Raw genomic sequence first — 26,841 nt, 5'->3', positions numbered from 1 at the left:
GTTCACACTTCAACTTTTTTTTTTTTTTTTTTGAGACGGGGAGTCGGAGTCTCACTCTATCGCCCAGGCTGGAGTGCAGTGGTGCCATCTCGGCTCACTGTAACCTCTGCCTCCCAGGTTCAAGTGATTCAAGCCATTCTTGTGCCTCTGCCTCCTGAGTAGCTGGGATTATAGACGCACACCATCACACCCGGAGAATTTTTTTTTTTTTTTTGAGGCTGAGTCTCACTCTATCGCCCAGGCTGGCGTGCAATGGCGCAATCTCGGCTCACTGCAACCTCCGCCTCCTGGGTTCAAGCGATTCTCCTGTCTCAGCCTCCCGATTAGCTGGGATTACTGGCGCCCGCCACCACACCCAGTTAATTTTTGTATTTTTAGTGGAGACGGTGTTTCACCATGTTGGCCAGGCTGGTCTCAAACTCTTGACCTCAAGTGATCCGCCCACCTCGGATCCCCACTCTCAAAGTGCTGGGATTACAAGCGTGAGCCATCGCGCCCAGGCATGAAACCATTTTGAACACCTCCTTACTCTTTTTTTTTTTTTGAGACGGAGACTCGCTCTGTCGCCCGGGCTGGAGTGCAGTGGCGCAATCTCGGCTCACTGCAACCTCCGCCTGCCAGGTCAAACAATTCTCCTGCCTCAGCCTCCCAAGTAGCTGGGACTACAGGCATGTGCCACCACGCCTGGCTAATTTTCTTTTGTATTTTTAGTAGAGACGGGGTTTCACCATGCTGGCCAAGGCTGGTCTCGAACTCCTGACCTCGTGATCCGCCCGCCTCGGCCTCCCAAAGTGCTGGGATTACAGGTGTGAGCCACCGCGCCTGGCCTTCCTTGCTCTTCTTGCTCCAAATCCTGGGAACGTCTAAATCAACAGGTGGGCATCTGTCAAACCTTCTTAGCAACTACGCCTGCGGATGGCCAACCTGACCCTGGCAGAGAGTGGAGTTTAGTTTAAGCACAGATTGTACATCGGGGGCCTCATAAGGCGCCTGGGAGCATTCAAGAACACCACGCTTGTAAGGACAAGGCACTCGGTCACCGGCGCCTTTACTTCGGAGCTCGACGCTGTTGCTGGACGAGCGTCCGTTGAGTCCCAGCCCCAACTTTTCCAGGAACTGGCCGTGAGCCCCCTAGTGAGATATTTTTTGGCCTGGGCCTCAGTTTCTCCATCTGTCAATGGGAGAATGGGAAAGCTGGCTAGAGGACCCCGACGAAGTCGGCTGTAGCCTTCGGAAGCTATGGCCCGCGGAGGCTAATCAAGGCAGGTCTGCGGGACGAAAGAAAACAAGAACCCGGGCGCTCATTGGCGTCGGTCCCGGGCTTAAGGGGCAGCAACGAGGAGACGCTGGACCCGGCCGTTCCTCGTATACATCTCTAACCTTCTGTGCTTCTCAAGGGAGATGGGAGGAGCACAGCCACCTCCACTGGAGCCCGAAAGTCCCCGGCCGAGATACCGCCACTAAAAAGGTACACATGCGTCAGTCTCTCAGAGCCATTTCCGCTAACGTACCCAGAGCGACGGGCGTAAGATGGCGGCCGCGCAGGCGCGAAATGTTGCAGCCGTAGGGAGGCTCCGCCTCTCACGCTTGCCTTGCATCACGTGGTAATGGCCGCTCAAAAACCGCCTTAGCGAAAACCAGAGCGTGACCTCGTCACGTGATGGAGGACTCCCAGTACGGCAAAGGGAAGGCGCCAAACGTTCTTGTCAGATGGCGAAGGAAACCGCGAAATTCGCCATTGTCACATGATGGAGCAACCTATCGAAAGCGGAGGGAAAGGTGCCGAAGTCAGGTGACTACGCACGCAAACACGCACGCTTGTACCACGTGACAACTCACTTCCCCCCCCCTATCTCTTTTCGCCCCTCCCTCCTATCTGCGTAGGGCCTGCGTCGAGGCGCAACGCGGCGTCAAAGGGGGCGGGGCTTCAGCCGGTCACGTGTTCCCGCACCTCCCCGGCGCGCGCCTGCCCGCCCGCCCGCTCGCCCCCGGTCCGGACTCCTCCTCCTCTTCTCGCCATTGCAGTTGGACCCAGCAGCCCGGCGCACACCGCGTGGCTTTTAGGGGGAGACCCCGGCGGGCTGTGGCACGAGGGCGGCGGCGGCGGCTGCGGTCGAAGAAGGGGACGCCGACAAGGTAAGCGTCAATGTGGCGGCGGCCGGGCCCGCTCCCGCCTCTGCCCCTCCCCCCGCCCGCCCTTCTCAGTGAGGTCCCCATTGAGGGTTCGCGGTGACAAGGCTGGAGGGGTCCCGCGCTCGCCGCCTCCGCCCGGTCCCCTCATCCCGGCGCCTGGCGTGTTCTTCCCTTGCCGGCCTCGCTCCCGCGCTCGGCCGTTAACTCTCCTCCATTGTGCGGAGGAAACAAAATGGCGGCGGCGGCGGCGGCGAGGACTCGGTGCGCGCGCAGCCGCTCCCCCCAGCACGCGGCCCCTCGGCCGCCGGCGGCGGCGCCACGCGCGGGGGGTGCGCGCGCACCGGGGCCCCGGCCGCCGCCTCCCCGGGGCCGGGCTTTTTGTCTGTTGCGGGGTCTTGGGGACGCGCACACGTGCCTGGAGCACACACCCCCTCGGGTCCCGAGCTCCGCGGCGGGGCGACCCCCCCTTCCTCACTCCTTCCCTACCTCCTCCTCCTCTTTGTCCCGGTCCCGCCCCCGATTCCAGGAGAGTCCCAGGTTCCCGAGGCGGGAAACGTCGCCTCCTTTGTCCTCACAGGGCGCGGAGAGGCGGACCCCCTCCTCGGAAGCCCCTTCCTACGCGGATTGCAGAGGAAGCCTTTGTGGGTTCGTCGGGTTTCCAAATTTCTGGTCAACCAGGCCTCTCTCAGATCAGTGTCCAAACTTGGGAGGGTTTCAGCTTTCTTTTTCTTTAGTTCGTTTTCATTGTTGAATGTTTTTCCAGATTGTTAGAATTTGCCTCCCCTAGAACGGCAATCTACTTGGGTGCAAGCTTGGGCCCCGAAACATGGATGCTTAAAACCCCTTTCTACCTTTATTTTCTCAAGTAGTTGAGCGATTGAGATTCTGGAGGTTACTCATGAGCTTCTGCCTCAGTTAATCCACCGTCTGGATGAATTATTTGGGATGTACGGCGGTCTGCATGCTCTCCCCCAGTTCAGTGGCCAAATTTGAGGAGAATGAGGGATCTCTTCTCCACATGTCCAACATTGATTGCCAGTTGCTGCTTAGGTGACATGGATCAGCAATGAAGCATCAGTTTCAGTGGCTTCTTTTTCTGGACTCCGGTAATTCACTGATGCTGAAACTCTTTCAAGATTTTGCTCTCTTTAAAATGAGTGGTGTGATGGCATATTTGTGGTCCACATGGAATCGCGAGGTGCCATCCGAAGTTAGGATTCAAATTTAGGACTTTAAGCTCTTTTTTCCTCGGGTATTTGTGGATGGGAATCTCCATAGATTGCTCAGAGTGCTGCCACTGTCCCTTGTGCGTGATGCTTTGTGTGTGGTCTCGTGGGATGTAGTTACAGCAGCCGCCCAGACTGAATGAAGTGTGGGAACCAGGGCCTCATTCACAGCTGGAAAGCAGGGGGAGGCCGCAGGACATTGGCAGGTGCTCCTCTCCCTGTTCCGTGGTGCCGGGGCCCCTTGCTTATGTGGGTGGCTTTTGGTCCTTGGGATTTGTGAATGGAATCTGCAGGCTCCAGTGTTGTTTGGAATATTCTTTAATTCAGATTGGAGGCTGGCAATGACTGCCAGGATTGGCCTTGCCGCCACTAGGCGCTATTTATCAGTCTCCCTATCTTCCTGGAGCTTAGCCGCCTCTTCCTGGAGCTGAGAGGTGCCGAACTGTTTGTGGTTTTTCTGATTGAACTTGTTTGGTGCCTCTAGGCAAAAATTCCTTTGGCTTCTTCTAGTATTTTCAGAGTCTTGAAGGCCCATATTCCTGAGCATGAGGAATCTAAGTCTGTTAGTTATTTTTTCCTGAATTCTTCATGTTAAATACCACGTTGACAAAGGACAGCTGCTAATATTTTGATCACACAGATATATACGGTGCTCCCTGGTTAAGGTCTCCAGGTAGGGGACAGGTAGAGTCAGTGATGGGGAAGAAGCCTTCTGTAAGTCCCTTTCCTTTGGGTAAACAGTAAACTACCCTTTTCTTTAGGCTTTAGCAAGATGTGGGGGTTAGAAGTCTTCTGTTCTTGGAAAAGCCTGTGGTCGTTTTCTCTGGGCTGGGCCCTCTTCTCTTATGGACTGCTTTCACCCTTTCTCGGTTTCTTTTGATTACCTTTCATGGCCCCAGAGGAGTGATCCCTTCCCTTATTTATACCTCTTGGACTTGGCATCCCGCTACATTTTGTCAGCAAGTTAATTGACCTTGTGCAGTTTTGAAAGATGTGTGTTAACATTTAGTATTAGCATTTATGGCCCAGGAAATTGTGACCTTATATTTGAATCTTGCTTTGATGGAACCTTTGCAGGAACTAGGATTTTCTAGGGTTTTTTGTTGTTGTTGTTGTTGTTTTTTTTTTTTTTTTTTTTTTTGAGTTAGAGTTTAGCTCTTGTTGCCCAGGCTGGAGTGCAATGGCAAGATCTTGCATCACCGCAACCTCCACCTCCCAAGTTCAAGCGATTCTCCTGCCTCAGCCTCCTGAGTAGCTGGGATTACAGGCATGCTCCACTACACCGAGCTAATTTTGTATTTTTACTAGAGACGGGGGCTTCTCCATGTTGGTCAGGTTGGTCTCAAACTCCCAACCTCAGGTGATCCACGGGCCTCGGCCTCCCAGAGTGGTGGGATTTACAGGCGTGAGCCACCATGCCCGGCCTTTTAGATTCTGTTTATTGGATGCTTTTTATCTTAACAAAGTCCTGGCAGAGAAAGATTTGATTTGTTTCCATCAGGAAGTTTGGAATCTGAGGCAGATAGTGGTTTGAGTGGCATCTTCACACAATGAATGAGTAGAGATTTGGGGCCTGGGAGGCATGAGGCAAACTTTAGTTTCCTGCTGAAGCAGTTGTCCGTTTTATCTGAAACAAGTAGATTGCCTGCCTGTATTATTATGCATAGTAAGCTGGTGTTGAAATGATTGTGAAAGTAAGGTAGGCAGGTAGGTGGTGGTTAGGGGGCCTTGTCGGTGTGCTGATTTTTAAGAAATTTTTATGATATTTATGATCTTTTATAAATCCTTGTGAAACTTTTCCATGAGAACACTTCACGGGTGATTCCATTATAAATAGCAATTGGTGGCCGGGTGTGGTGGCTCATGCCTGTAATCCCAGCACTTTGGGAGGCCGAGGTGGGCGGATCACGAGGTCAGGAGTTCGAGACAATCATGGGCAACATGGTGGAACCCCGTATCTACTGGAAAAAAAAAATACAGAATTAGCCGGGTATGGTGGCACACACCTGCAGTCCCAGCTACTCGGGAGGCTGAGGCAGGAGAATCGCCGGTACCTAGGAGGCGGAGGTTGCAGTGAGCTGAGGTTGTGCCACTGCACTCCAGCCTGTGTGATGGAGCAAGACTTAGTCTCAAAAAAATAAATAAATAAATAACAATTGGAAATTCAAATGCATTTAGCATCAGCTATATTTAGGCGTCTTGTAAAAGTGATGTCCAGTTAAAATTAAATTTAATTTTTTTTTTTTTTTTCTTGAGACAGGGTCTCACTCTGTCACCCAGGCTGGAGTGCAGTCGCGTGATCTCCGCTCACTGCAGCCTCCCATCTCCCAGGCTCAAGAAGCAGTCCTCCCACCTCAGCCTCCCAAGTAGCTGGGACCACAGGCACATGCCACCACACCTAGCTAATTTTCTGAATTTTTTGTAGAGACAGGGTCTTATCACGTTGCCCAGGCTGGCCTCAGAACTCTTGGACTCAAGCAATCTGCCCACCTTGGCCTCCCAAAAAGCTGGAATTACAGGAGTGAGCCCTCGCTTCTGGCCAGAATTTAATTGTTTTCTCATTAAATGTTTATGTAGTGAAGAAATTGAAAATGTAGCTACTACTTTCTTATTTTTTAAAAATTTTAATCTAATTTTATTTTTTTGTAGAGACAGGGTCTTAAACTATGTTGCCCAGGCTGGTCTCAAATTCCTAGGCTCAAGTGATCCTCCTGCAGCCTCTCAAAGTGCTGGGATTACACATGTGAGCCGCCTTGCCCAGTGGCACTAATTTTAAGACAAAAATGTTTACTCTCTGAGGGCCATTCTCTTGTGGAATGTGTGATCACCATGTATCATTTAGTCACAAAGGTGAATGTATTACAGTATGCAAATTTGCTCCAAATTATTTTTATAATTTTAAGTGATAGAAGTTCTGGCCAGGCGCGGTGGCTCACGCCTGTAATCCCAGCACTCTGGGAGGCCGAGGCGGGCAGATCACAAGGTCAGGAGATCGAGACCATCCTGGCTAACCCAGTGAAACCCTGTCTCTATTGAAAAATACAAAAAAATTAGCCGGGCGTGGTGGCAGGTGCCTGTAATCCCAGCTACTGAGGAGGCAGAGGCAGGAAAATGGAGTGAACCTGGGAGGCGGAGCTTGCAGTGAGCAGAGACTGTGCCACTGCACACCAGCCTGGGCGACAGAGCAAGACTCCGTCTCAAAAAAAAAAAAAAAAAAAAAAAAAGTTCTACTTGGCAGTGTGAAGTACATAATTTTCCCTGAACTTGCCCAACAGCTGTCCTTATCTTTTTGAGGATTTTGCTTGAAGCTGAAGGTTAAGGTCTTACTTAGATAAAGATAAAAGGTCTTGGAGATGAGTAAGTCTTCCAGGCCACTTACTTTTCTGCTACTTGCCTATAAAACTACTTTCTCATATCAAGAGTGTTGTTTTTTTTTGAGATGGAGTCTCAGTGTCACCCAGGCTGGAGTGCAGTGGCACGGTCTCGGCTCACTGCAGCCTCCGCCTCCTGGGTTCAAGTGTTTCTCTTGCCTCATTTCTCTTGCCTCAGCCTGCCGAGTAGCTGGGATTACAGGCGCCCGCCATGACGCCCAGCTAATTTTTTGTATTTTTAGTAGAGATGAGGTTTCACCATTTTGCCCGGACTGGTCTCGATTCCCTGACCTCAAGTGATGTGCTGCCTCAGTCTCCCAAAGTGCAGGGATTACAGGTGTGAGCCACAGCGCCGGTCCTAATTTTTTTTTTTTTTTTTTTTTTTTTTTGAGATGGAGTCTCGCTCTGTCGCCCAGGCTGGAGTGCAGTGGCGCGACCTTGGCTCACTGCAAGCTCCGTCTCCCAGGTTCACGCCATTCTCCTGCCTCAGCCTCCCGAGTAGCTGGGACTACAGGCGCCCGCCACCATACCCGGCTAAGTTTTTTTTGTATTTTCAGTAGAGACGGGGTTTCACTGTGTTAGCCAGGATGGTCTCGATCTCCTGACCTCATGATCCACCCGCCTCGGCCTCCCAAAGTGCTGGGATTACAGGCGTGAGCCACCACGCCCGGCTTTTTTTTTTTTTTTTTTTGAGACGAGTCTCGCGCAGTCGCCCAGGCTGGAGTGCAGTGGCGTAATCTCGGCTCACTGCAAGCTCCGCCTCCCGGGTTCACGCCATTCTCCTGCCTCTGCCTCCCGAGTAGCTGGGACTACAGGCGCCCGCCATTATGCCCGGCTAATTTTTTTGTATTTTTAGTAGAGACAGGGTTTCACCATGTTAGCCAGGATGGTCTCGATCTCCTGACCTCGTGATCTGCCCGTCTCGGCTTCCCAAAGTGCTGGGATTACAGGTGTGAGCCACCGCGCCTGGCCAATTTTTGTATTTTTAATAGAGACTGAGTTTCCGCCGTGTTGGCTAGGGCGATCTTGAACTGGCATCACTCAAGTGATCTGCCCGCCTCGGCCTCTCAAAGTGTTGGGATTACAGGTATGAGCCACCATACGTGGCCTGCAGTTATTTCAAAGTAAAAAGGTTTTACTAAACAGTTAACATGTTTGGATATTAGTATTTAATGTCCATGTGAGAGATGGTCTTTTTTTTTTTTTTTTTTTGGAGACGAGTCTCGCTCTGTCGCCCAGGCTGGAGTGCAGTGGCGCAATCTCGGCTCACTGCAAGCTCCACCTCCCGGGTTCATGCCATTCTCCTGCCTCAGCCTCTCCGAGTACCTGGGACTACAGGCGCCCGCCACCACGCCCGGCTAATTTTTTGTATTTTTAGTAGAGATGGACTACAGGCGCCCGCCACCACGCCCGGCTAATTTTTTGTATTTTTAGTAGAGATGGGGTTTCACCGTGGTCTCGATCTCCTGACCTCGTGATCCGCCCGCCTCGGCCTCCCAAAGTGCTGGGATTACAAGCGTGAGCCACTGCGTCCGGCCAGAGAGATGGTCTTTTTTAAAAAAAATCTTAACTGGAAAAATACAGTTCTGGGAGAAGTAAACATTGAACTGTACACTAAGTTTTAAAAAAATAATCGAAGGCTTCACTCTGGGAATACATGGGGAAGGATTGCCTCTGCCTCTACCCAGCTAGGGGAGGATCTCTCAGCCATGCTTCCCTTGCCACCTGCTGCCTGAGAGCATGCTGGAAAGAGGGTTTGATAATTCCCACGTGAAGTCATGTGGAATGTTTTTCTGTGGTGGCAGATTTTAAAGCATTTCTGTTGGTTCATCCAAGAGCAGTTAATGTTTTTCTTTTTTTTTTCTTAAGTACTGGCTCTCACTATGTTGCGCAGGCCGGTCTTGAACTTCTGGGCTCAACGAATCTTCCTGCCTCAGCCTCCCGAGTAGCTGGTACTACAGGCATGCACAACTGTACCCAATTTAATCCTCTTCATACATTGTATTTGTAGTATTAAGGTTCACAAAACATTTCCCCATAGTGCCACCTTTAATCCTTGCTGTCTGCAGCCTGAGGCAGTTGGTATTTTCATCCTCATTTTTCACCCACCACCAGAAAGGTAAGTGATTTGCTGTAGGTCCCAAAGCTGCCAGGTTGGAGAGCCCAGGGGTAAATTCCAGGCTTCTGACTCTAGGACTGTGGGCACTCCACAACACTAATGAGCCTGGAGTCCTGGGTCTCCAGAAACATTTGAGGAACAACTTGTATTTGCCAACTTTTTTTTTTTTTTTTGAGATGGAGTCTCGCTCTGTCACCTAGGCTAGAGTGCAGTGGTGTGCTCTCAGCTCACTGCAGCCTCCGCCTCCTGGGTTCAAGCGATTCTCCCACCTCAGCTTCCCGAGTAGCTGGGATTACAGGTGCCTGCCACCACACCTCGCTAATTTTTGCATTTTTAGTGGAAATAGGGTTTTGCCATGTTGGCCAGGCTGATCTCGAACTCCTGACCTCGTGATCTGCCTGCCCTGGCCTCCCAAAGTGCTGGGATTACAGGTATGAGCCACCATGCCCAACTGTATTTGCCAACTTTTTATTTTGTCAAGGAAAATATCTTTAAATTAGTGATCATTCACCATTTCCATTTTTCATAAGTAGCAAGATTGTCTTTATCACCAAAACTATAGGAATAAAATAAAGGACAGTCCTTTAAGTTGAAAATATTTATTAAAATCTTTATTTCTGGCTGGGCGCAGTGGTTCACGCCGGTAATCCCAGCACTTTGGGAGGCCGAGGCTGGTGGATCACTTGAGGTCAGGAGTTCGAGACCATCCTGGCCAACATGGTGAAATCCCGTCTGTACTAAAAATACAAAAATTAGCCAGGAATGGTGGTCTGTAGCTGTAATCCCAGCTACTCGGTAGACTGAGGCAGAAGAATTGCTTGAACCCAGGAGGCGGAAGTTGCAGTTGAGCTGAGATCATGCCACTGCACTCCAGCCTGGGTGACAGAGCAAGACTGTCTCACAAAAAAAAAACAACAAAAAAACACTTTGATATAATAACACTGTTGCAGTCTGAACCATGAACCATTGCACTGGACTTGACATTTTTAAATATTTCAGAATGGCATTGATAGCAAGATTTTAGACTGGCATTGCCTTGCTAGGTTGCTTGCTTGCTTTTTTTTTTTTTTTTTTTTTTTTTTTGAGATGGATTTTCTCTCTTGTTGCCCAGGCTGGAGTGCAATGGCGCGATCTCAGCTCACTGCAACCTCCACCTCCCGGGTTCAAGCGATTCTCCTGCCTCAGCCTCCTGAGTAGCTGGGATTACAGGCGCGCACCACCACACTGGGCTAATTTTGTATTTTTAGTAGAGATGGAGTTTCTCCAGGTTGGTCAGGCTGGTCTCGAACTCCCAACCTCAGGTGATTCGCCCGCCTCAGCCTCCCAAAGTGGTGGGATTACAGGTGGGAGCCACTGGGTCCAGCCAGTTGCTTTCTAAGAATAATTTTCAGTGTGCCCTTGATGGCGTGAATCTGTCAAAGTTCAAGGAGTTACCAAGACTCCTAGCTCAAGTGTATCATTTCAGCTCACAGCCCAGGATGGGCCAGCTCCAGAGGTCAGGAAACCAGGAGGTGGGTTGCGTCTGTCTAAATTTCAAAGCCTAATTTGGTCTCTCTCAGGTGAATATCCACTTCAGGACCATTCCCTAGGGTTGCTGGGAAGGCTGTAAGATTTATGAAATACTCCGAAGACAGGTGGGGCCATACCTGTGAGGGTGTTGCCACTGTACCTGTCTATTCCACAAACATCTGTTCATCCGCTCATGCTGAACTAACTTGGGCATGTTTCTTTTCCAACAAGTGCCATGAACCTCATAGTGTAATTAGTGAGAGGTCAGAAAGATGGCCATTGCACCACAAACATAATGTTTTGTGGTTGAAGCTTCTGTAACTGCATGCTGTGGGTGGGCTGGATTCAGGAACAAAAGAAAAACGAATCCCTATGTGTTAAACCATCCCAAACCACCAAGAAGTCATATTTAAAATCCCGATACTTCATTTACCACTTGATCCTGCCTTGGGTTTGTTTTCAGAGAAGCTGCGTGTTGCTAGTGCCCAGGATTGAATCATAAAAATTGTAAGAATAGGCTTCGCTGGTACCAGGTTTGAATAAATGTGGTTGCAAGAGCAGCATTGTTCATCGTTTCACAGCTTTCGTTTAAAGTTAGATTAGTAGGGGCAGCGGAGTGTTGCGTGTGGGTGGGTGCTGTAGGCTTCTTGCCAGCAGTGTGCCTCACTAAAAATCCTCTTGAAAGGGAAGTTTCTGCTCACCCTGAAGACTCCTGGAGCAGTTAGTGAGACAAATTCCAAGAAGTTGGCTTGGACGTCAAATTGGTCTTGGGCTCACAGAGAGAAATGGGTTTGTTGCCCTGAAAAGGAGAGATAACTCTAGTTTTTAAACATTTGTTTTAGTTCAGATAATTACTACTCTTACTCATTGTGTCCACCTGAGTCAGAAAGCATTGCTGCTGTTGCCTGGTCTAAGGGAGGAGGACCCAGGCATGTAACGGACTGCATGCCAGCCAGTCGTGGTGGTCAGAGCCAGTTGGAGGTCAGCGAGGCCCTTCAGGGGTCTTTTCAACGGTCTGCCTTGGGGAGCAGAGGAAGATGAAGTGAGGCAGTCATTATAGCAAGGGCACACCCACGTTTCTCATTTTGAACAGTGAAGAAAGCAGATGGAAAGCCACATGTAGGGCATTTGCTAAAGACAGGTGTGCTGGGGGCATGTGTGTGTCCTCTGAGGCGTTTTGGATGGGGCGATATTTTGACCGAATGATACTTTGTTCTTCAGTGCTTCAGTGGTTGATGGGGTGGCTTTTTTTCTTTTTTTCGAGATGGAGTCTCTCTCTGTCGTCCGGACTGCAGTGCAGTGGCGCAATCTCGGCTTACTGCAAGCTCCACTTCTTGGGTTCACGCCATTCTCCTGCCTCAGCCTCCCTGAGTAGCTGGGACTACAGGCACCTGCCACCACGCCCAGCTAATTTTTTTTTTTTTTTTTTTTTTTTTTGAGACGGAGTCTCGCTCTTTCCCCCGAGCTGGAGTGCAGTGACGCGAGCTTGGCTCACTGCAACCTCCGCCTCCCGGGTTCAAGCAATTCTGCCTCAGCCTCCTGAGTAGCTGGGATTACAGACACCCGCCACCACGCCCAGCTAATTTTTGTATTTTTAGTAGAGATGGGGTTTCACCATGTTGGTAGGCTGGTCTCGAACCCCTGACCTCGTGATCCACCTGCCTCAGCCTCCCAAAGTGCTGGGATTACAGGCGTGAGCCACTGCACCCGGCCAATTGTTTTGTATTTTTAGTAGAGAGGGGTTTCATCATGTTAGCCAGGATGGTCTCGATCTCCTGACCTCGTGATCCACCTGCCTCAGCCTCCCAAAGTGCTAGGATTACAGGTTTGAGCCACGGTGCCTGGTAGTGGGGTGATTTTCTACCTCTAACTCTCTGATGTGTCACATGGCTTTTTTTTTTTTTTTTTTTTTTTAGGTTGTCTGTATCAACTGGGGGTGAACTTTAGTCTTTTAACAATTTTCAGAGTATGAAGTTTGGATGTAAACACCTCTAATGTGGGAAATTAGGTTTTTTTTTAAGTATCTTTATGGACTTATGGATATATATAAATTTAGCATGTTGAATCTGTTTTATTTTAGTAACATCTTTTGAAAATGTTCACACATACAAAAAAGGGTGATACAATTTTAGTGAACACTTAGGCCGGGCGCAGTGGCTCACTCCCTGTAATCCCAGCACTTTGGGAGGCCGAGGCGGGCAGATCATTTGAGGTCAGGAGTTTGAGGCCAACATGTTGAAACCCCCGTCTCTACTAAAAATACAAAAGTTAGCCTGGCATTGTGGTAGGTGCCTGTAATCCCAGCTACCCGGGAAGCTGAGGCAGGAGAATCGCTTGAGCCTGGGAGGCAAAGGTTGCAGTGAGCCGAGATCGCTCCACTCCACTCCAGCCTAGGCAACACGGTGAGAGTCCGTTTCAAAAAAATAACAACAAAAAATTTAAGCTGGGCGCAGTGGCTCACGCCTTTGTAATTCCAGCACTTTGGGAGGCCAAGGCGGGCAGATCACTTGTGGTCAGGAGTTCGAGACCAGCCTGACAAATGTGATGAAACCCCGTCTTTACTAAAAATACAAAAAAAAAAAATTAGCCAGGTGTGGTGGTGCACGTCTGTAAACCCAGCTACTTGGGAGGCTGAGGCAGGACAGTCTCTTGAACCTGGGAGGCAGAGGTTGCAGTAAACTGAGATCACGCTGTTGCACTCCAGCCTGGGCAACAAGAGTTAAACTCCGCTTCAAAATATAATAATAATAAATAAATAATTTCATGAACACCTACCTGTATACACAGCCTAGGTTTTGCTGTGGGCATTTAACTGCTTGTGTTTCACATATTTGTCCATCCACTTATAATTCTCTTCACTCTTCACTTTATTGATTGATCAAAGACAGGGTTACACTTTTGTTGCCCAGGCTGGAGTGCAGTGGTACAGTCATAGCTCAGTGCTATCTCAAACTCCTGTGCTCAAGCAGTCCTCCCGTCTCAGTCTCCCTAAGTGTTGGGGTTATAGGCGTGAACCACTATGCCTGGCCATACATATATATATTTTATTTTATTTTTATTTTTTGAGACAGAGTCTTGCTCAGTCACCCAGGCTGGAGTGCAATGGCGAGATCTTGGCTCACTGCAGTCTCTGCCTCCCTGGTTGCAGTGATTCTCCTGCCTTAGCCTCCTGGGTAGCTGGGATTACAGGTGCACTCTACCATGCCCAGCTAAGTTTTGTATTTTTAGTAGAGACAGGGTTTCACCGTGTTGGTCAGGCTGGTCTCGAACTCCTGACCTCAGGTGATCCACCCACCTCGGCCTCCCAAAGTGTTGGTATTACAGGTGTGAGCCACCGCACCTGGCCACTTTATTTTGATGATGCATTTCAAACTAAGTAGCAGAAAGTTGCAAGTCTTTTCTCTACATATTATTAACTAGAATTTAATATTTATTTACAGTTCTTTTTTGAGGTGGCGGGGGTCAGGGTCTCACACACTTTTGCCCAGGCTAGAGTGCAGTGGTACAGTCTTGGCTCACAGCAGCCTCCATCTCCTGGGCTCAAGTGATCCTCCTCCCTCAGCCTCCTGAGTAGCTGAAATTAACGGCGGGTGCCACCATACCTAGCTAATTTTTTTTTTTCTTTTTTTTTTAGATGGAGTTTCGCTCTTGTTGCCCAGGCTGGAGTGCAATGGTGTGATCTCGGCTCACTGCAACCTCCGCCTCCTGGGTTCAAGCGATTCTCCTGCCTCATCCTCCCGAGTAGCTGGGACTACAGGCACGTGCCACCAATGCCCAGCTAATTTTGTATTTTTAATAGAGATGGGGTTTCGTCATGTTGGTCAGGCTGGTCTCGAATTCCCAACCTCAGGTGATCCACCTGCCTCGGCCTCCCAAAGTGCTGGGATTCCAGGCACGAGCCACCACACCCAGCCTACCTGGCTAATTCAAAAAAATTTTTTGGAGACAAGGTCTGATTATGTTGCCCAGGTTGGCCTCGAACTACTGTGCTCAAGTGCCGTGGCCTCCCAAAGTGCTGTGATTACAGGCGTGAATCACTGCTCCTGCCTCACTTTATTTTTATGATGCATTTCCAACTAAATGGCAGAAAGTTGTAATCTTCCCTCTGCATACTAACAAGAATTTAGTATTTATTTGCAGTTAGGTTTTTATTTTTTTCTTTAAAAATATTTTTTGTAGATTCACTCAGGCTGGTCTTGAACTCCTGACTACAAGTGCACCTCCCAACGTGCTGAGCCACCATGCCCAGCCTCTTTTTTCTTTTTAAATAACGCACAGATCTTTAGTATACCAGTCAGTGAATTCTGGCCACTGCATATACCCAACCCTTGTCAGGAGGGAGAATGTAACCTTCATCTCAGAAAGCTTGGGAGGGCCCCGTCCCATGTGATCCCTGCCACCGTTCCCCAGAGGCTGTCCCATCACTGATTAGTTTTGCTTATTCTAGAACTTTATGTAGGTGGAAGCATGATTCTTTTTAAATTTGTCCCAAATGTATCCAATGGGACACCTCACAAGTCAGCTCCGACGTCCTCAGGACAAGACTGCTATAGTCACCAGTGCTTTGTTGCTTTCTGGCGCTCCAGTAGGATCCAGGCTCACTTGGTATATCCCTTGCTGCAGATTACGATCCACTTCTCCCAGGAGCTTCTTTCAATAGGTTTTTGTTGTTGTTATATATTTATTTATTTATGTATTTTGAGACATTCTCTCACTGTGTCACATAGGCTGGAGTTCAGTGGCGCAATCTCAGCTCATGGCAGTCTCCACCTCCCCAGTTAAGGAGGTCGAGGAGTTCAAGACCAGCCTGGTGAACATAGTGAAACCCTGTCCCTACTAAAAATACAAAAATTAGCCGGGTGTGGTGGCATACACCTGTGGTCCCAGCTACTAGGGAGGCTGAGACAGGAGAATTGCCTGAACCTGGCAGGCAGAGATTACAGTGAGCCAAGATCACACCACTGCATTCCAGCCTGGGCGACAGAGCAAGACTCTCTCAAAAAAACAAAAACTGTTGGCTGTGCATCGTGGCTTACACCTGTAATCCCAGCACTTTGGGAGACTGAAGTGGGAGGATCACTTGAGCCCAGGAGTTTGAGACCAGCCCACGCAACGTGGCGGCACCCCATCTCTACAAATAATTAAAAACAAAAATCTATTACGGAATTTTTAAAACATGCACAAAAGAACTACAGTATCCATCACCCAGCTTCAACAGCTGTCAGTGTTCTACAGTCTTGTTTCATCCTTCTCTACTTTTTTTTTTTTTGAGACGGAGTCTTGCTCTGTCGCCCAGGCTGGAGTGCAGTGGCACGATCTTGGCTCACTCACTGCAAACTCTGCCTCCCGGGATCATGCCATTCTCCTGCCTCAGCCTCCCTAGTAGCTGGGACTACAGGCACCCGCCACCACGCCCGGCTAATTTTTCGTATTTTTAGTAGAGACGAGGTTTCACCGTGTTAGCCAGGATGGTCTCGATCTCCTGACTTCGTGATCCGCCTGCCTTGGCCTCCCAGAGTGCTGAGAGTACAGGCGTGAGCCACCACGCCAGACCTCATCCTTCTCTACTTTCTGCTCCCTGGTATATTTCAGAGCAAATACCAGGTATATAATTTCAGCCATAAATTTGTCTTAAATATGTGTGGAACAGTTAAAGTTTTCTTTCCAGCACAACCACAGTATTATGCCCTTATCTGAAGTAACTATAATTCCTTCATAAGGATTCACTTCATGAGCAAGATTCCCAGTGTCCTTGCGACTATCCCGGGAAACCATAGCCAAGGGAATGGGCTTGGCAGAATCAGTGGGGAAAAAAGGCCCTGTGGAGCTTGACTCTGGCTCGGTGAAGAGACATGGGAGGTGGAGGAGAAGATTCTCTTTGCACACACATCACTCACGCCTGGCCCTCACTGCAGTCTGGGAAGGCAGATTTTTTTCAACAGTTAAGATCTAGTACCAGTTGTTAGGTCTGTGGATTATGTGCTGCATGCTTCAAGTAGGTTGACTTGTTTCATTTTCATAGTCCTGCCGAGGGTAGAGGGGCTGCTTCCATGTTGCTGATGCAAGAAGGAAGCTAGTGGCTGGGCAAGTGGAGTTTCAGGTCCAAGTCTGTGTAGAAGGTTTCCCTGGGCGATGGATCAAGTGGCTCTCCCCATGGTGTGAGTCTCAGGCACATTGAGCCACTGAGCCCAGAGACTGGCTTTCTGCCCTTTTCATCCCATGCCCCCTCATACTCTTTCCCTCCTGCATCCCTACTCTGACATGAAGTCTTTGACCCCACCATGTTCTGTTGCTGGGCTCTGCAGGGGCATCATTTGACCCCTAGGGTTTGTTTTTTGTTTTTAAGTGAGACAGAGTTTTGCTCTTGTTACCCAGGCTGGAGTGCAATGGTGTGATCTCGACTCACCTAACCTCTGCCTCCCAGGTTCAAGCAATTCTCAGGCCTCAGCCTCCTGAATAGCTAGGATTACAAGCATGTGCTGCCACAGCCAACTAATTTTTTGTATATTTAATAGAGACAGGGTTTCACCGTGTTGGCCAGGCTGATCTTGAACTTGTGACCTCAGGTGATCCCCCTGCCTCGGCCTCCCTAAGTACTGGGATTACAGGCGTGAGCCACAGCACCTGGCGACCCCTAGGTTTTATTTATTTATTTATTTATTTAATTTATTTTTTGAGACGGAGTCTCACTCTGTCACCCAGGCTGGGGTGCAGTGGTGTGATCTCAGCTCACTGCAACCTCTGCCTCCTGTGTTCGAGTGATTCTCCTGCCTCAGCCTCCTGAGTAGCTGAGACAACAGGCGCGTGCCACCACACCCGGCTAATTTTTTGTATTTTTAGTAGAGACGGGGTTTCACAGTGTTAGCCAGGATGGTCTCGATTTCTTGACCTCGTGATCCGCCTGCCTCGGCCTCCCAAAGTGCTGGGATTACAGGCGTGAGCCACCTCACTCAAACACCCTTAGGTTTTAAAGTTTAAGTTTGGGGTGTTTAAATTTTGCAGTTAGATTTGCTAGGTAGTCCTGGGTATTTTGGGAAGTTCTTGTTTTGGCAGCATGTCAGACTTTATCCTTGATGCTTGGGCCTTTCCAGGTTTGAGCCTGCTCTGCTGGCTCAGAACTAGTTTAGTCGGAAGGGACTGGCAGTTGTCTGTTGGAGGGTAGATTTATCTGGTGTGTATTACGCTGATGGGGTTTTTTGGTTGTTTACTCATTTGGAAGATTTCAGTATGGACCAGACTGTTTGTGTAGAGTGGGAATTGAGTAGGTTGGAATCGGCATGATACTGAGACCGAAATAGTAATTATGGCTTCGTTTGTCCTGAAGGATTCTGTCGTGCACTTCAGTTGTCTCAGCCTCTTCAGAGTTGAACCTGATGTGGTTGTCATCGTCCACCTGATATTTCAAATGTTCACTTTTCAGGAGGTTTTTTCTTTTTCATTTTACAGAAGCCTTTTGGGACCCTTTGTCACATGTCTTTCTTCTTCCATCTCTTCACTACTGTCAGAGGTCAGAGCTCCTTCCCTCTCTTTTCCTTCTCCAAGCACCAAGATTTTGATATGAACATCTTTTTTTTTTTTTTTTGAGATGAAGTCTTGCTCTGTTACCCATGCTGGAGTGCAGGTGGTGTGATCTCAGCTCACTGCAGCCTCCGCCTCCTGGGCTCAAGCGATACTTGTGCCTCAGCCTGCTAAGTAGCCGGGACTACAGGTGCCCACCACACCCGGCTAATTTTTGTATTTTTAGTAGAGATGGGGTTTTACCACGTTGGCCAGGCTGGTCTCGAACTCCTGACCTCAAGTGATCCACCCACCTCAGCCTCCCAAAGTGGTGGGATTACAGGCATGAGCCACTGTGCCTAGCCCGATGTGAACATTTCTACCTGTAGTGTTTCTTGGAGACCTGTTAATATTTTCATACTTGTAAAAAATGGGCATATTTATGTAAAGGAAGATAAAAAAGGAAGTAAAATACCATCTGAGTGGCTGTGGGCCTGAAGTCAGATCTGGCTTCTAGAAACCATCTGTTTTCATTTTTAGGGTGTTACGTAGTTAATCCTTGGCTTAGCAGTGGGTACGTGGAAATAAAGATGTGTCCTGCTGTGTTAACAGGCCCTTCATGAGGCAGCACACATGTCATTCTTGCTACTGTGTACCTAGCTGCTAAAATGAATCCTCCTATAAATTATGTGAAACTAAAAGGATTTTCTGATCTTATAGAGTTGAAGTATTGATAACACCAAGGAAATCTATCACAATTTGAAAAGATAAGCAAAAGTTTGATTTCCAGACACTACAGAAGTAAAAATGGTAAGTTTGTTTTTGATCACAGATACTGTTTCTTCACTCATGTACAGAGATGTTTGTAGCCTTTTCCAAAGCATTTGCTTCCATTACCATTTTTATTAGCCCTTTTGGGTTATAAAGTAATATTATCTGTTCTGTATTCCATTCTGATAGTGTAGAAACAAAGTCAGTGCCCCATTACTCCGAGCTACTGCCCAGAGACAACAGCTCTTCAGTTTGCTTGTCCCTCCTTGGTCCTTCAGTTGTGCTCCTACAGGCTTCGCTTTTACACACGAGTGATATAGCATCATTCTGAATTGTGCAGCTTAAAAGATGAACGTTGGGCTGCTTGCTCTCTTTACATCATTTTTAACTTAATCCTCACATCCCTAGCGTCCAATGCGAATTTTTGTGAATGATGACCGCCACGTGATGGCAAAGCATTCTTCCGTTTATCCAACACAAGAGGAGCTGGAGGCAGTCCAGAACATGGTGTCCCACACGGAGCGGGCGCTCAAAGCTGTGTCCGACTGGATAGACGAGCAGGAAAAGGGTAGCGGCGAGCAGGCAGAGTCTGATAACATGGATGTGCCCCCAGAGGACGACAGTAAAGAAGGGGCCGGGTAAGTGAGGTTTTCTGTTGTCGTTTTCTTTCTTTTAGAGAGGGTAGCTAGAGTAGAGGTTGGCACCTGATTTCTAAGAAACTCCAGCCTCTCTGGGGACCTCTGGGTTGTGGTCAGACCGAATTCCTCACTGAGCTGGGTGTTGGTCTGTCCCTCAGGGAACAGAAGACGGAGCACATGACCAGAACCCTGCGGGGAGTGATGCGGGTGGGCCTGGTGGCAAAGGGCCTTCTACTCAAGGGAGACTTGGATCTGGAGCTGGTGCTGCTGTGTAAGGAGAAGCCCACAACCGCCCTCCTGGACAAGGTGGCCGACAACCTGGCCATCCAGCTTGCTGTAAGTGTGGCCACCACTGCCGGGTAGGTGGGTGGGGGGTGGTAGGTGTGCTGACTGGGGATGTGGGGCCCAGGAAGAAGTGTCCTGCTAGGCTGTGCTCCAAGAAGCACATGCCAGACTTGCCCTGGCACTTGCTGTGTATGTGCCTTCTCGGTAGGTGACAAGTAGGACACCACCAAGCCACTGAGATTCTGTGGAACCTGACTGCAGGGGTCATAAGGACCCCGTGCCTATTGTGTGCCAGGCTGCACCAGCCCGAGGTCATTGGGCATAAACTTCACGTCTAGGCTCCATTGGATTGGGTGGCTAGATAGTAGAAGAGTTGTTATCTCTTCCATTGGATCCAAAGCTGAATGTAAAGAATTTTTTTTTTCTTTTGAGACAGAGTCTCGCTCTGTTGCCCAGGCTAGAGTGCAGTGGCTCGATCTCAGCTCACTGCAACCTCTACCTCTGAGGTAGACAATTCTCCTACCTCAGACTCCCAAGTAGCTAGGATTACAGGCATGCACCACTACACCCAGCTAATCTTTATATTTTTAGTATAGACAGGGTTTCACTATGTTGGTCAGGCTGTCCTCTTAACTCCCGACCTCAGATGATTCGTCCACCTCAGCCTCCCAAAGTGCTGGGATCACAGGCGTGAGCCACCACGCCCAGCTGAAAATCTTTTCTATATGTTTATTTTATTTTATAAATAGAGATGAGTTCTTGCTGTATTGCCCTGGCTGGATTCAAACTCTTGCCCTCAAGCAGTCCTGTCCCCAGCCTCCCACAGTGCTGAGATTAGAAGTGTGAGCCACCACATGCAATTTTTTTTTTTTTTTTTTTTTTTTTTTGAGATGAAGTCTTACTCTGTTGCCCAGGCTGGAGTGCAGTGGTGCAGTCTCGGCTCACTGCAACCTCCGCCTCCTGAGTTCAAATGATTCTCCTGCCTTAGCCTCCCGAGTAGCTGGTATTACAGGCACATGCCACTACGTCCAGCTAATTTTTGTATTTTTAGTAGAGATGGGGTTTCGCCACGTTGGCCAGGGTGGTCTCGAACTCCTGACCTCAAGTGATCTGCCCACCTCGGCCTTCCAAAGTGCTGGGATTACAGGCATGAGCCACCGCGCCCGGCCATTTTTTTTTTTTTTTTTTTTTTTTTTTTTTAAGATGAGGAAGGTTTCGCTCTGTAGCCCAGGCTGGAGTGTGGTTGCGCAATTATGGTTCAATGCAACCTCCAGTTCCAGGGCTCAGGTGATCCTCCCATTGCAGCCCCCTGAGTAGCTAGGACTACAGTCATGTACTACCACCCCGAGCTAAAAGATCTTTTTTTTTTTTTTTAAGCCATTTATTTGTTTCATTGTGAAAAGTATTGCATAAATAATGGCCTCTGTTTATTGAGTGTTTGCTAAAGTCAGGCCCTCAGCCAGATGTGCTCTTGATGTGTGTTATTTCATCCTCCTCTAAGTGGGACAGTTGATGTGACAGACGTGCAGGGCAGCTGAGGAATGGATCCCAAGACCCACGGCTGGGCTGTTTGGAGGCATCAGAACCTCTGCCAGCTGTTGCCTCCTCAGGACACGGTCCCCCGAATTTATAGGATAAGCAAAAAAGAAGTGTACAAGCGTCTATGAATCTTTGACAGAGTCTTGCTCTGTCATCCAGGCTGGAGTGCAGTGGCATGATCTCGGGTCACTGCAGCCTCTGCCCTCGCTGGCTCAAGTGTTCCTCCCACCTCAGCTTCCCAAGTAGCTGGGACTACAGGTGTGTGCTACCACACCCAGCTATTTTTTGTATTGTCTGTGTGTTTGTGTGTAGATACGAGGTTTTGCCATGTTGCCTAGGCTGTTCTTGAACTCCTGATGACAGGCCTGAGCCACAGCCTTTGAATCTTTGAATCTTATTCCTTAGAAAGAAAAACCTGATTTACTTTCACAACGCAGATTTGTATTCTCTCACATGGGACTGACGATTTTGGGTTCAGGACAAAGATCAGGATTAAAATATGGAGCTAATGTAAATGCATTAGATACTTCTGAGGAGCTATTGAAGATGAAGCTGTGAAGTTTTTCTAGTGATAATTTTCTTTTTTTTTTTTTTTCTTTTGAAGGTACATCAGCGTAGAGGTAATTCTTTTTCTTTTTTGAGACAGTCTTGCTTTGTCACCCAGGCTGGAGTGCAGTGGTGCGATGTTGGCTTACTGCAACCTCCGCCTCCTGGGTTCAAGTGATTCTCCTGCTTCAGCCTCCTGAGTAGCTGGGATTATGGGTGCCCGCTGCCATGCCCAGCTAATTTTTGTATTTTTAGTAGAGACCATGTTGGCCAGGCTGGTCTCTAACTCCTGACCTCAGGTATTATGCTCGCTTCTGCCTCCCAAAGTTCTGGGATTACAGTGTCCTGTGTCCTGCCCATAGTGTTAATTTTTTGGCGGGGGCGGGACGGAGTTTCGCTGTTGTTGCCCAGGCTGGAGTGCAGTGAGGCGATCTCAGCTCACTGCCACCCCCACCTCCCAGGTTCAAGCGATTCTCCTGCCTCAGCCTCCTGAGTAGCTGGGATTGGAGGCATGCACCACCACGACCAGCTAATTTCATGTTTTTAGTAGAGATGGGGTTTCTCCATGTTGGTCAGGCTGGTCTCGAACTCCCGACCTCAGGTGATCTGCCTGCCTTGGCCTCCCAAAGTGCTGGGATTACAGGCGTGAACCACTGCGCCCAGCCCATAGTAATAATTCTTAAATTAACTTTATTCTTGTCTCTGTCTAACAAGGATATTAAATGAAGCAAATTGGCATAAATGTTTCTACAGTAAAAACATTTGTGAGAAACACCATTCCTTTTCTTATTTTTTCTTTTTTTTTTTTTTTTTTGAGATGGAGTCTCACTGTGTCGCCCAGGCTGGAGTGCAGTGGCACCATCTTGGCTCACTGCAAGCTCCGCCTCTTGGGTTCACGCCTTTCTCCTGCCTCAGCCTCCCAAGTAGCTGGGACTACAGGCGCCTGCCACCACACCCAGCTAATTTTTTGTATTTTTTGTAGCATCTCTGGTCTTTACCCATCAGATGAAGTTTCACCTGTGTTAGCCAAGATGGTCTCGATCTCCTGACCTTTTTTTTTTCTTTTTTTTTTTTTTTTTTAAGGAGACAGGGTCTCTTGCTGTGTTGCCCAGGCTTGGGTACAGTGGTGCAATCACAACTCACTGCAGCCTCAGGCAGTCCTCCCACCTCAGCCTCCTGAGTAGCTGGGACCGCAAGCATGTGCCTGCCACCATGTCTGGCTAATTTTTAAAATTTTTTGTAGATACGAGGTTTCACTATGTTGTCCTGGCTGATTTTGAGCTCCTGGCCTTAAGCTATTTGCTTGCCTCAGCCTCCCAAATTGGTGGGATTACAGGCATGCACCATTGAGCCTGGCCAATAATTACTCCTTAAAGATGAAAATAATAGGTATTTTTAAAATCATTTTTAGTGGTTCCTTAAGGGGGCGAATCACTCTCCTCCGCTGATAACATTTGGCAGTGTCTGTTGACAATGTGGTGTTGTGGTGCTGTGGTGCTCTCAGCACCTAATGGGTGAAGACCAGAGATGCTGCTGAACACCCTATCATGTGCAGAGTAGTCCCCCAACCAAGAATTATCCAGCCCAGAAGGTCAGTTGTGCTGAGGTTGAGAAATCCTGTTTCAGATTTTTCAATGTATTTTTTCTCCTCCCAACATATTTACTTAGCTTCCTTCAGCAAAAATATTAAAAAGCTTGAATTTTCGGCCGGGCACGGTGGCTCATGCTTGTAATCCCAGCACTTTGGGAGGCTGCGGCGGGGGGATCACGAGGTCAGGAGATCGAGACCACGGTGAAACCCCGTCTCTACTAAAAATACAAAAAAATTAGCCGGGTGTGGTGGCAGGCACCTGTAGTCCCAGCTACTCAGAGAGGCTGAGGCGGGAGAATGGCGTGAACCGAGACTGCGCCACTGCACTCCAGCCTGGGCGACAGAGCGAGAGTCCGTATCCAAAAAAAAGCTTGAATTTTCTTCTTCTTCTTCTTTTTTTTTTTTTTTTTTTTTTTGAGACTGTGTCTTGCTCTGTTCCCCCAGGCTGGAGAGCAGTGGCACAGTCTCAGCTCACTGTAGCCTCCGCCACCCTGCCTCAGCTTCCGAAGTAGCTGGGATTACAGGCCCCTGCCACCGTGCCGGGCTATTTTTTATATTTTTAGTACAGACAGGATTTCACAATATTGGCCAGACTGGTCTCGAACTCCTGACCTCAAGTGACCCGCCCGCCTCGTCCTCTCAAAGTGCTGGGATTACAGGTGTGAGCCACTGCCCTCAGCCAAAAGCTTCAATTTTCTTTGTCAAGTTATAGAAGGTGGTATCAAGAATGAAGATAGTTGTGAGTGTCCTTGTAGATGTGCATTTGCAGCAAGTATATACTTTTAGATGCATCATAGGATACTGCACACTGGCTATTTCACTGCACACAGGTTTTATTCTACACTGGCTGCTCATCCCAGCGTGGAAGTAGCAGTGGCTGGATGCCCACTCTGCAGTGTCCACTGCTTTCCCTGCAGCGTCTGCTTGAGGCTTCCAGCAGCCTTGTGGTGTAGTTCGTGTCATTAAGTCCATTATACAGATTAGAGTCTGTATGAGAGTGATTTATCCAAAGTTAATCACCTACTAAAGGACAAAAGGAGGGTCTCCTCCTCCTGGATCCTAAACTCTTTGCCATTGGTTTTTTTTTTTTTTTTTTTTTTTTTTGGAGATGGAGTCTCACTCTTGTCACCCAAGCTGGAGTGCAGTGGCACGATCTCAGCTCACTGCAGCCTCTGCCTCCCAGGTTCAAGTGAGTCTCCTCCTTCAGTCTTCTGAGTATCTGGGACTACACGCTTCCACCACTGCGCCCAGCTAATTTTTGTATTTTTAGTAGGGATGGGGTTTCACCATGTTGGCCAGGTTGGTCTTGAACTCCTGACCTCAAGTGATCTGCCCACCTCAGCCTCCCAAAGTGCTGGGATTACAGGCGTGAGCCACCTCACCTGGCCTAACATTGCTTCTTTGTTTTTTTTTTTGTTTTTGTTTTGTTTTTTTTTTGAGACAGAGTCTCGCTCTATTGCCCAGGCTGGAGTGTAGTGGCGTGATCTTGGCTCACTGCAAGCTCTGCCTCCTGGGTTCACGCCATTCTTCTGCCTCAGCCTCCTGAGTAGCTGGGACTACAGGCACCCGCCACAATGCCCAGCTGGTTTTTTTGTATTTTTAGTAGAGATGGGGTTTCACCCTGTTAGCCAGGATGGTCTCAATCTCCTGACCTCGTGATCCGCCCACCTCAGCCTCCTAAAGTGCTGGGATTACAGGCGTGAGCCACTGCACCTGGCCTAACATTGCTTTTTTGTTTGTTGTTGTTGTTTTTGTTTTTTGTTTTTTGTTTTTTTGAGCTAGAGTCTCGCTCTGTTGCCCAGGCTGGAGTGCAGTGGTGTGATTTCGGCTCACTGCAAGCTCCGCCTCCCATGTTCATGCCATTCTCCTGCCTCAGCCTCCCGAGTAGCTGGGACTACAGGTGCCTACCACCTCGCCCGGCTAGTTTTTTTGTATTTTTAGTAGAGATGGGGTTTCACTGTGTTAGCCAGGATGGTCTCGATCTCCTGACCTCGTGATCCGCCCACCTCGGCCTCCCAAAGTGCTGGGATTACAGGCATGAGCCACCGTGCCCGGCCCTACCATTGCATTTTTAAGCACCGTTTGGAAATCGCTTCTTTCACTAATTATCCCTCTTTCAAGTACCCAAAAGGTGGCCAAAGACCTGGCCAGTTAGAGAGATCCGGACATCCCAGGTGAAGTCACTTCCGGGACATACCCAAGAAGTTGGCCTTTCTGTTGCAGGAATAGGTGGAGCCAGATAAAATTGTTGACTGCTTTGAGGAGAAAGTGTTTTGAAAGTTGCATTTTATTTTTTAGGCTGTAACAGAAGACAAGTACGAAATACTGCAATCTGTCGACGATGCTGCGATTGTGATAAAAAACACAAAAGAGCCTCCATTATCCCTGACCATCCACCTGACATCCCCTGTTGTCAGAGAAGAAATGGAGAAAGTATTAGCTGGAGGTAGGAAGGCCGAGACAGGCTGGCAGGACTTTGAAAATGTGGTGTTCCCTCACTATTCAAATGTGCTATTCAGTTTTAGACTGCTTTGGTAAAAGGCTACGGTGTAGATTGACCACCTTTACTCTGAGATCACATCTCCCGTTGGCTTTGAGTACTTGGGAGTTTGACAAAACGGTCGCACTAAAAGTGAGTAGCACTTTTCATAGGGGACTGCACCATTTTCCTTTTATCTTCATCCTTAAATGTTCTCAAACATGAATGTGGAAGTTGCTTTTCTATGGAGCCATTCTCTGGCTGTGGAGAAGTGTCCCTGGTGATTCCATGGTTTTAAAGATGAGACAACCAGACGGTTTCTGCATGAGCACCACGTTGGAGATTACCAACAGCCTGTGCTGCAGCTGAGCTGAGGGCCTCTTCGTTTGTCCTCTGTCATGGCTCTTTTATCATCTAAAGTGACAGAAGCACAAAGAGCTGATACAGAGTTTTGGATAAAGTTTTAAACAGTTGTCCAATTTTTCAAACCACATCATTGGACCTCACGCTAATAGCGTGCTCACAGTCCATGGCCCACCCCTCGTGTGCCTGTCTTCAGGCCTTATCCAAACCCCTGGTGTGCAGATGGCAGAGAAGACAAACGCTCCGCTTGGCCGCAGCATAGGCTGGCATAGCGCCCTTGTTGCTGTTTACCTTTGGTTCTCATAGCTGATTCCGACTACCAAAGCCCTTCTAGTTGATCAACATAGGGACGCTGGACCTTTGACCAACAGGACTCTCTCTGTCAAGGGCTGGGGCTAGGGCAGTCCCGCCTGGTGGGCGGAGTTGGTCCCCTTTGCCGCAGATGCCTTGGGATGGCTGTTGTGGGATGCAGAGAGGGAGTTCATTTCCTCTCCCCCGGCCTTTTTAAATTTTTTCCTATTGAACATTTTAGCATAGCTAATTTATTGGGAGAACATGGGGAGGAGGTAAGGGAAGAGGATTAGAAGATAGGCTCCACCTATCTCTCCCCTCCCTCATGAGATTATTCCTTTTAGAATAACTCCCCACTTTTGTTTTTATGTTTGTTTTCTTTTTTATTTTTCTTTCTTTTTTCTTTTTCTTTTTCTTTTTGGAGGGGGCCTCCAATTTTTACAATTTCCTCACAGGGCAGAGTTCAATGTGCTCTAGTTTCTC

At 48.5% G+C, this 26,841-nt stretch overlaps 1 protein-coding gene across 6 annotated transcripts in view; it reads left to right on the top strand.

Annotated features, from left to right (window-relative positions):
• The first annotated feature begins 1,909 nt into the window (after positions 1-1,909).
• Positions 1,910-26,841, top strand: part of ILF3 (interleukin enhancer binding factor 3) — a 38,867-nt gene continuing 13,935 nt past the window's right edge. For 5 of the 6 annotated variants that reach the window (XM_030820856.1, XM_030820854.1, XM_030820858.1 and 2 more), the window contains exons 1-5: positions 1,910-2,136; positions 18,576-18,665; positions 19,035-19,264; positions 19,423-19,600; positions 25,524-25,671. In XM_030820856.1, coding sequence (XP_030676716.1) covers positions 18,663-18,665; positions 19,035-19,264; positions 19,423-19,600; positions 25,524-25,671 — 559 coding nt within the window. In that variant the 5' untranslated portion in view covers positions 1,910-2,136; positions 18,576-18,662. Of the gene's footprint in view, positions 2,137-17,804; positions 17,866-18,575; positions 18,666-19,034; positions 19,265-19,422; positions 19,601-25,523; positions 25,672-26,841 lie in introns of all 6 variants that reach the window. The other variant, XM_030820855.1, reaches the window with a different exon arrangement.

This window comes from Nomascus leucogenys, chromosome 10 (assembly GCF_006542625.1).
Source record: "Nomascus leucogenys isolate Asia chromosome 10, Asia_NLE_v1, whole genome shotgun sequence".
Classification (NCBI taxonomy): domain Eukaryota; kingdom Metazoa; phylum Chordata; class Mammalia; order Primates; family Hylobatidae; genus Nomascus; species Nomascus leucogenys.
This window is presented reverse-complemented; position numbering and strand designations above follow the sequence as displayed.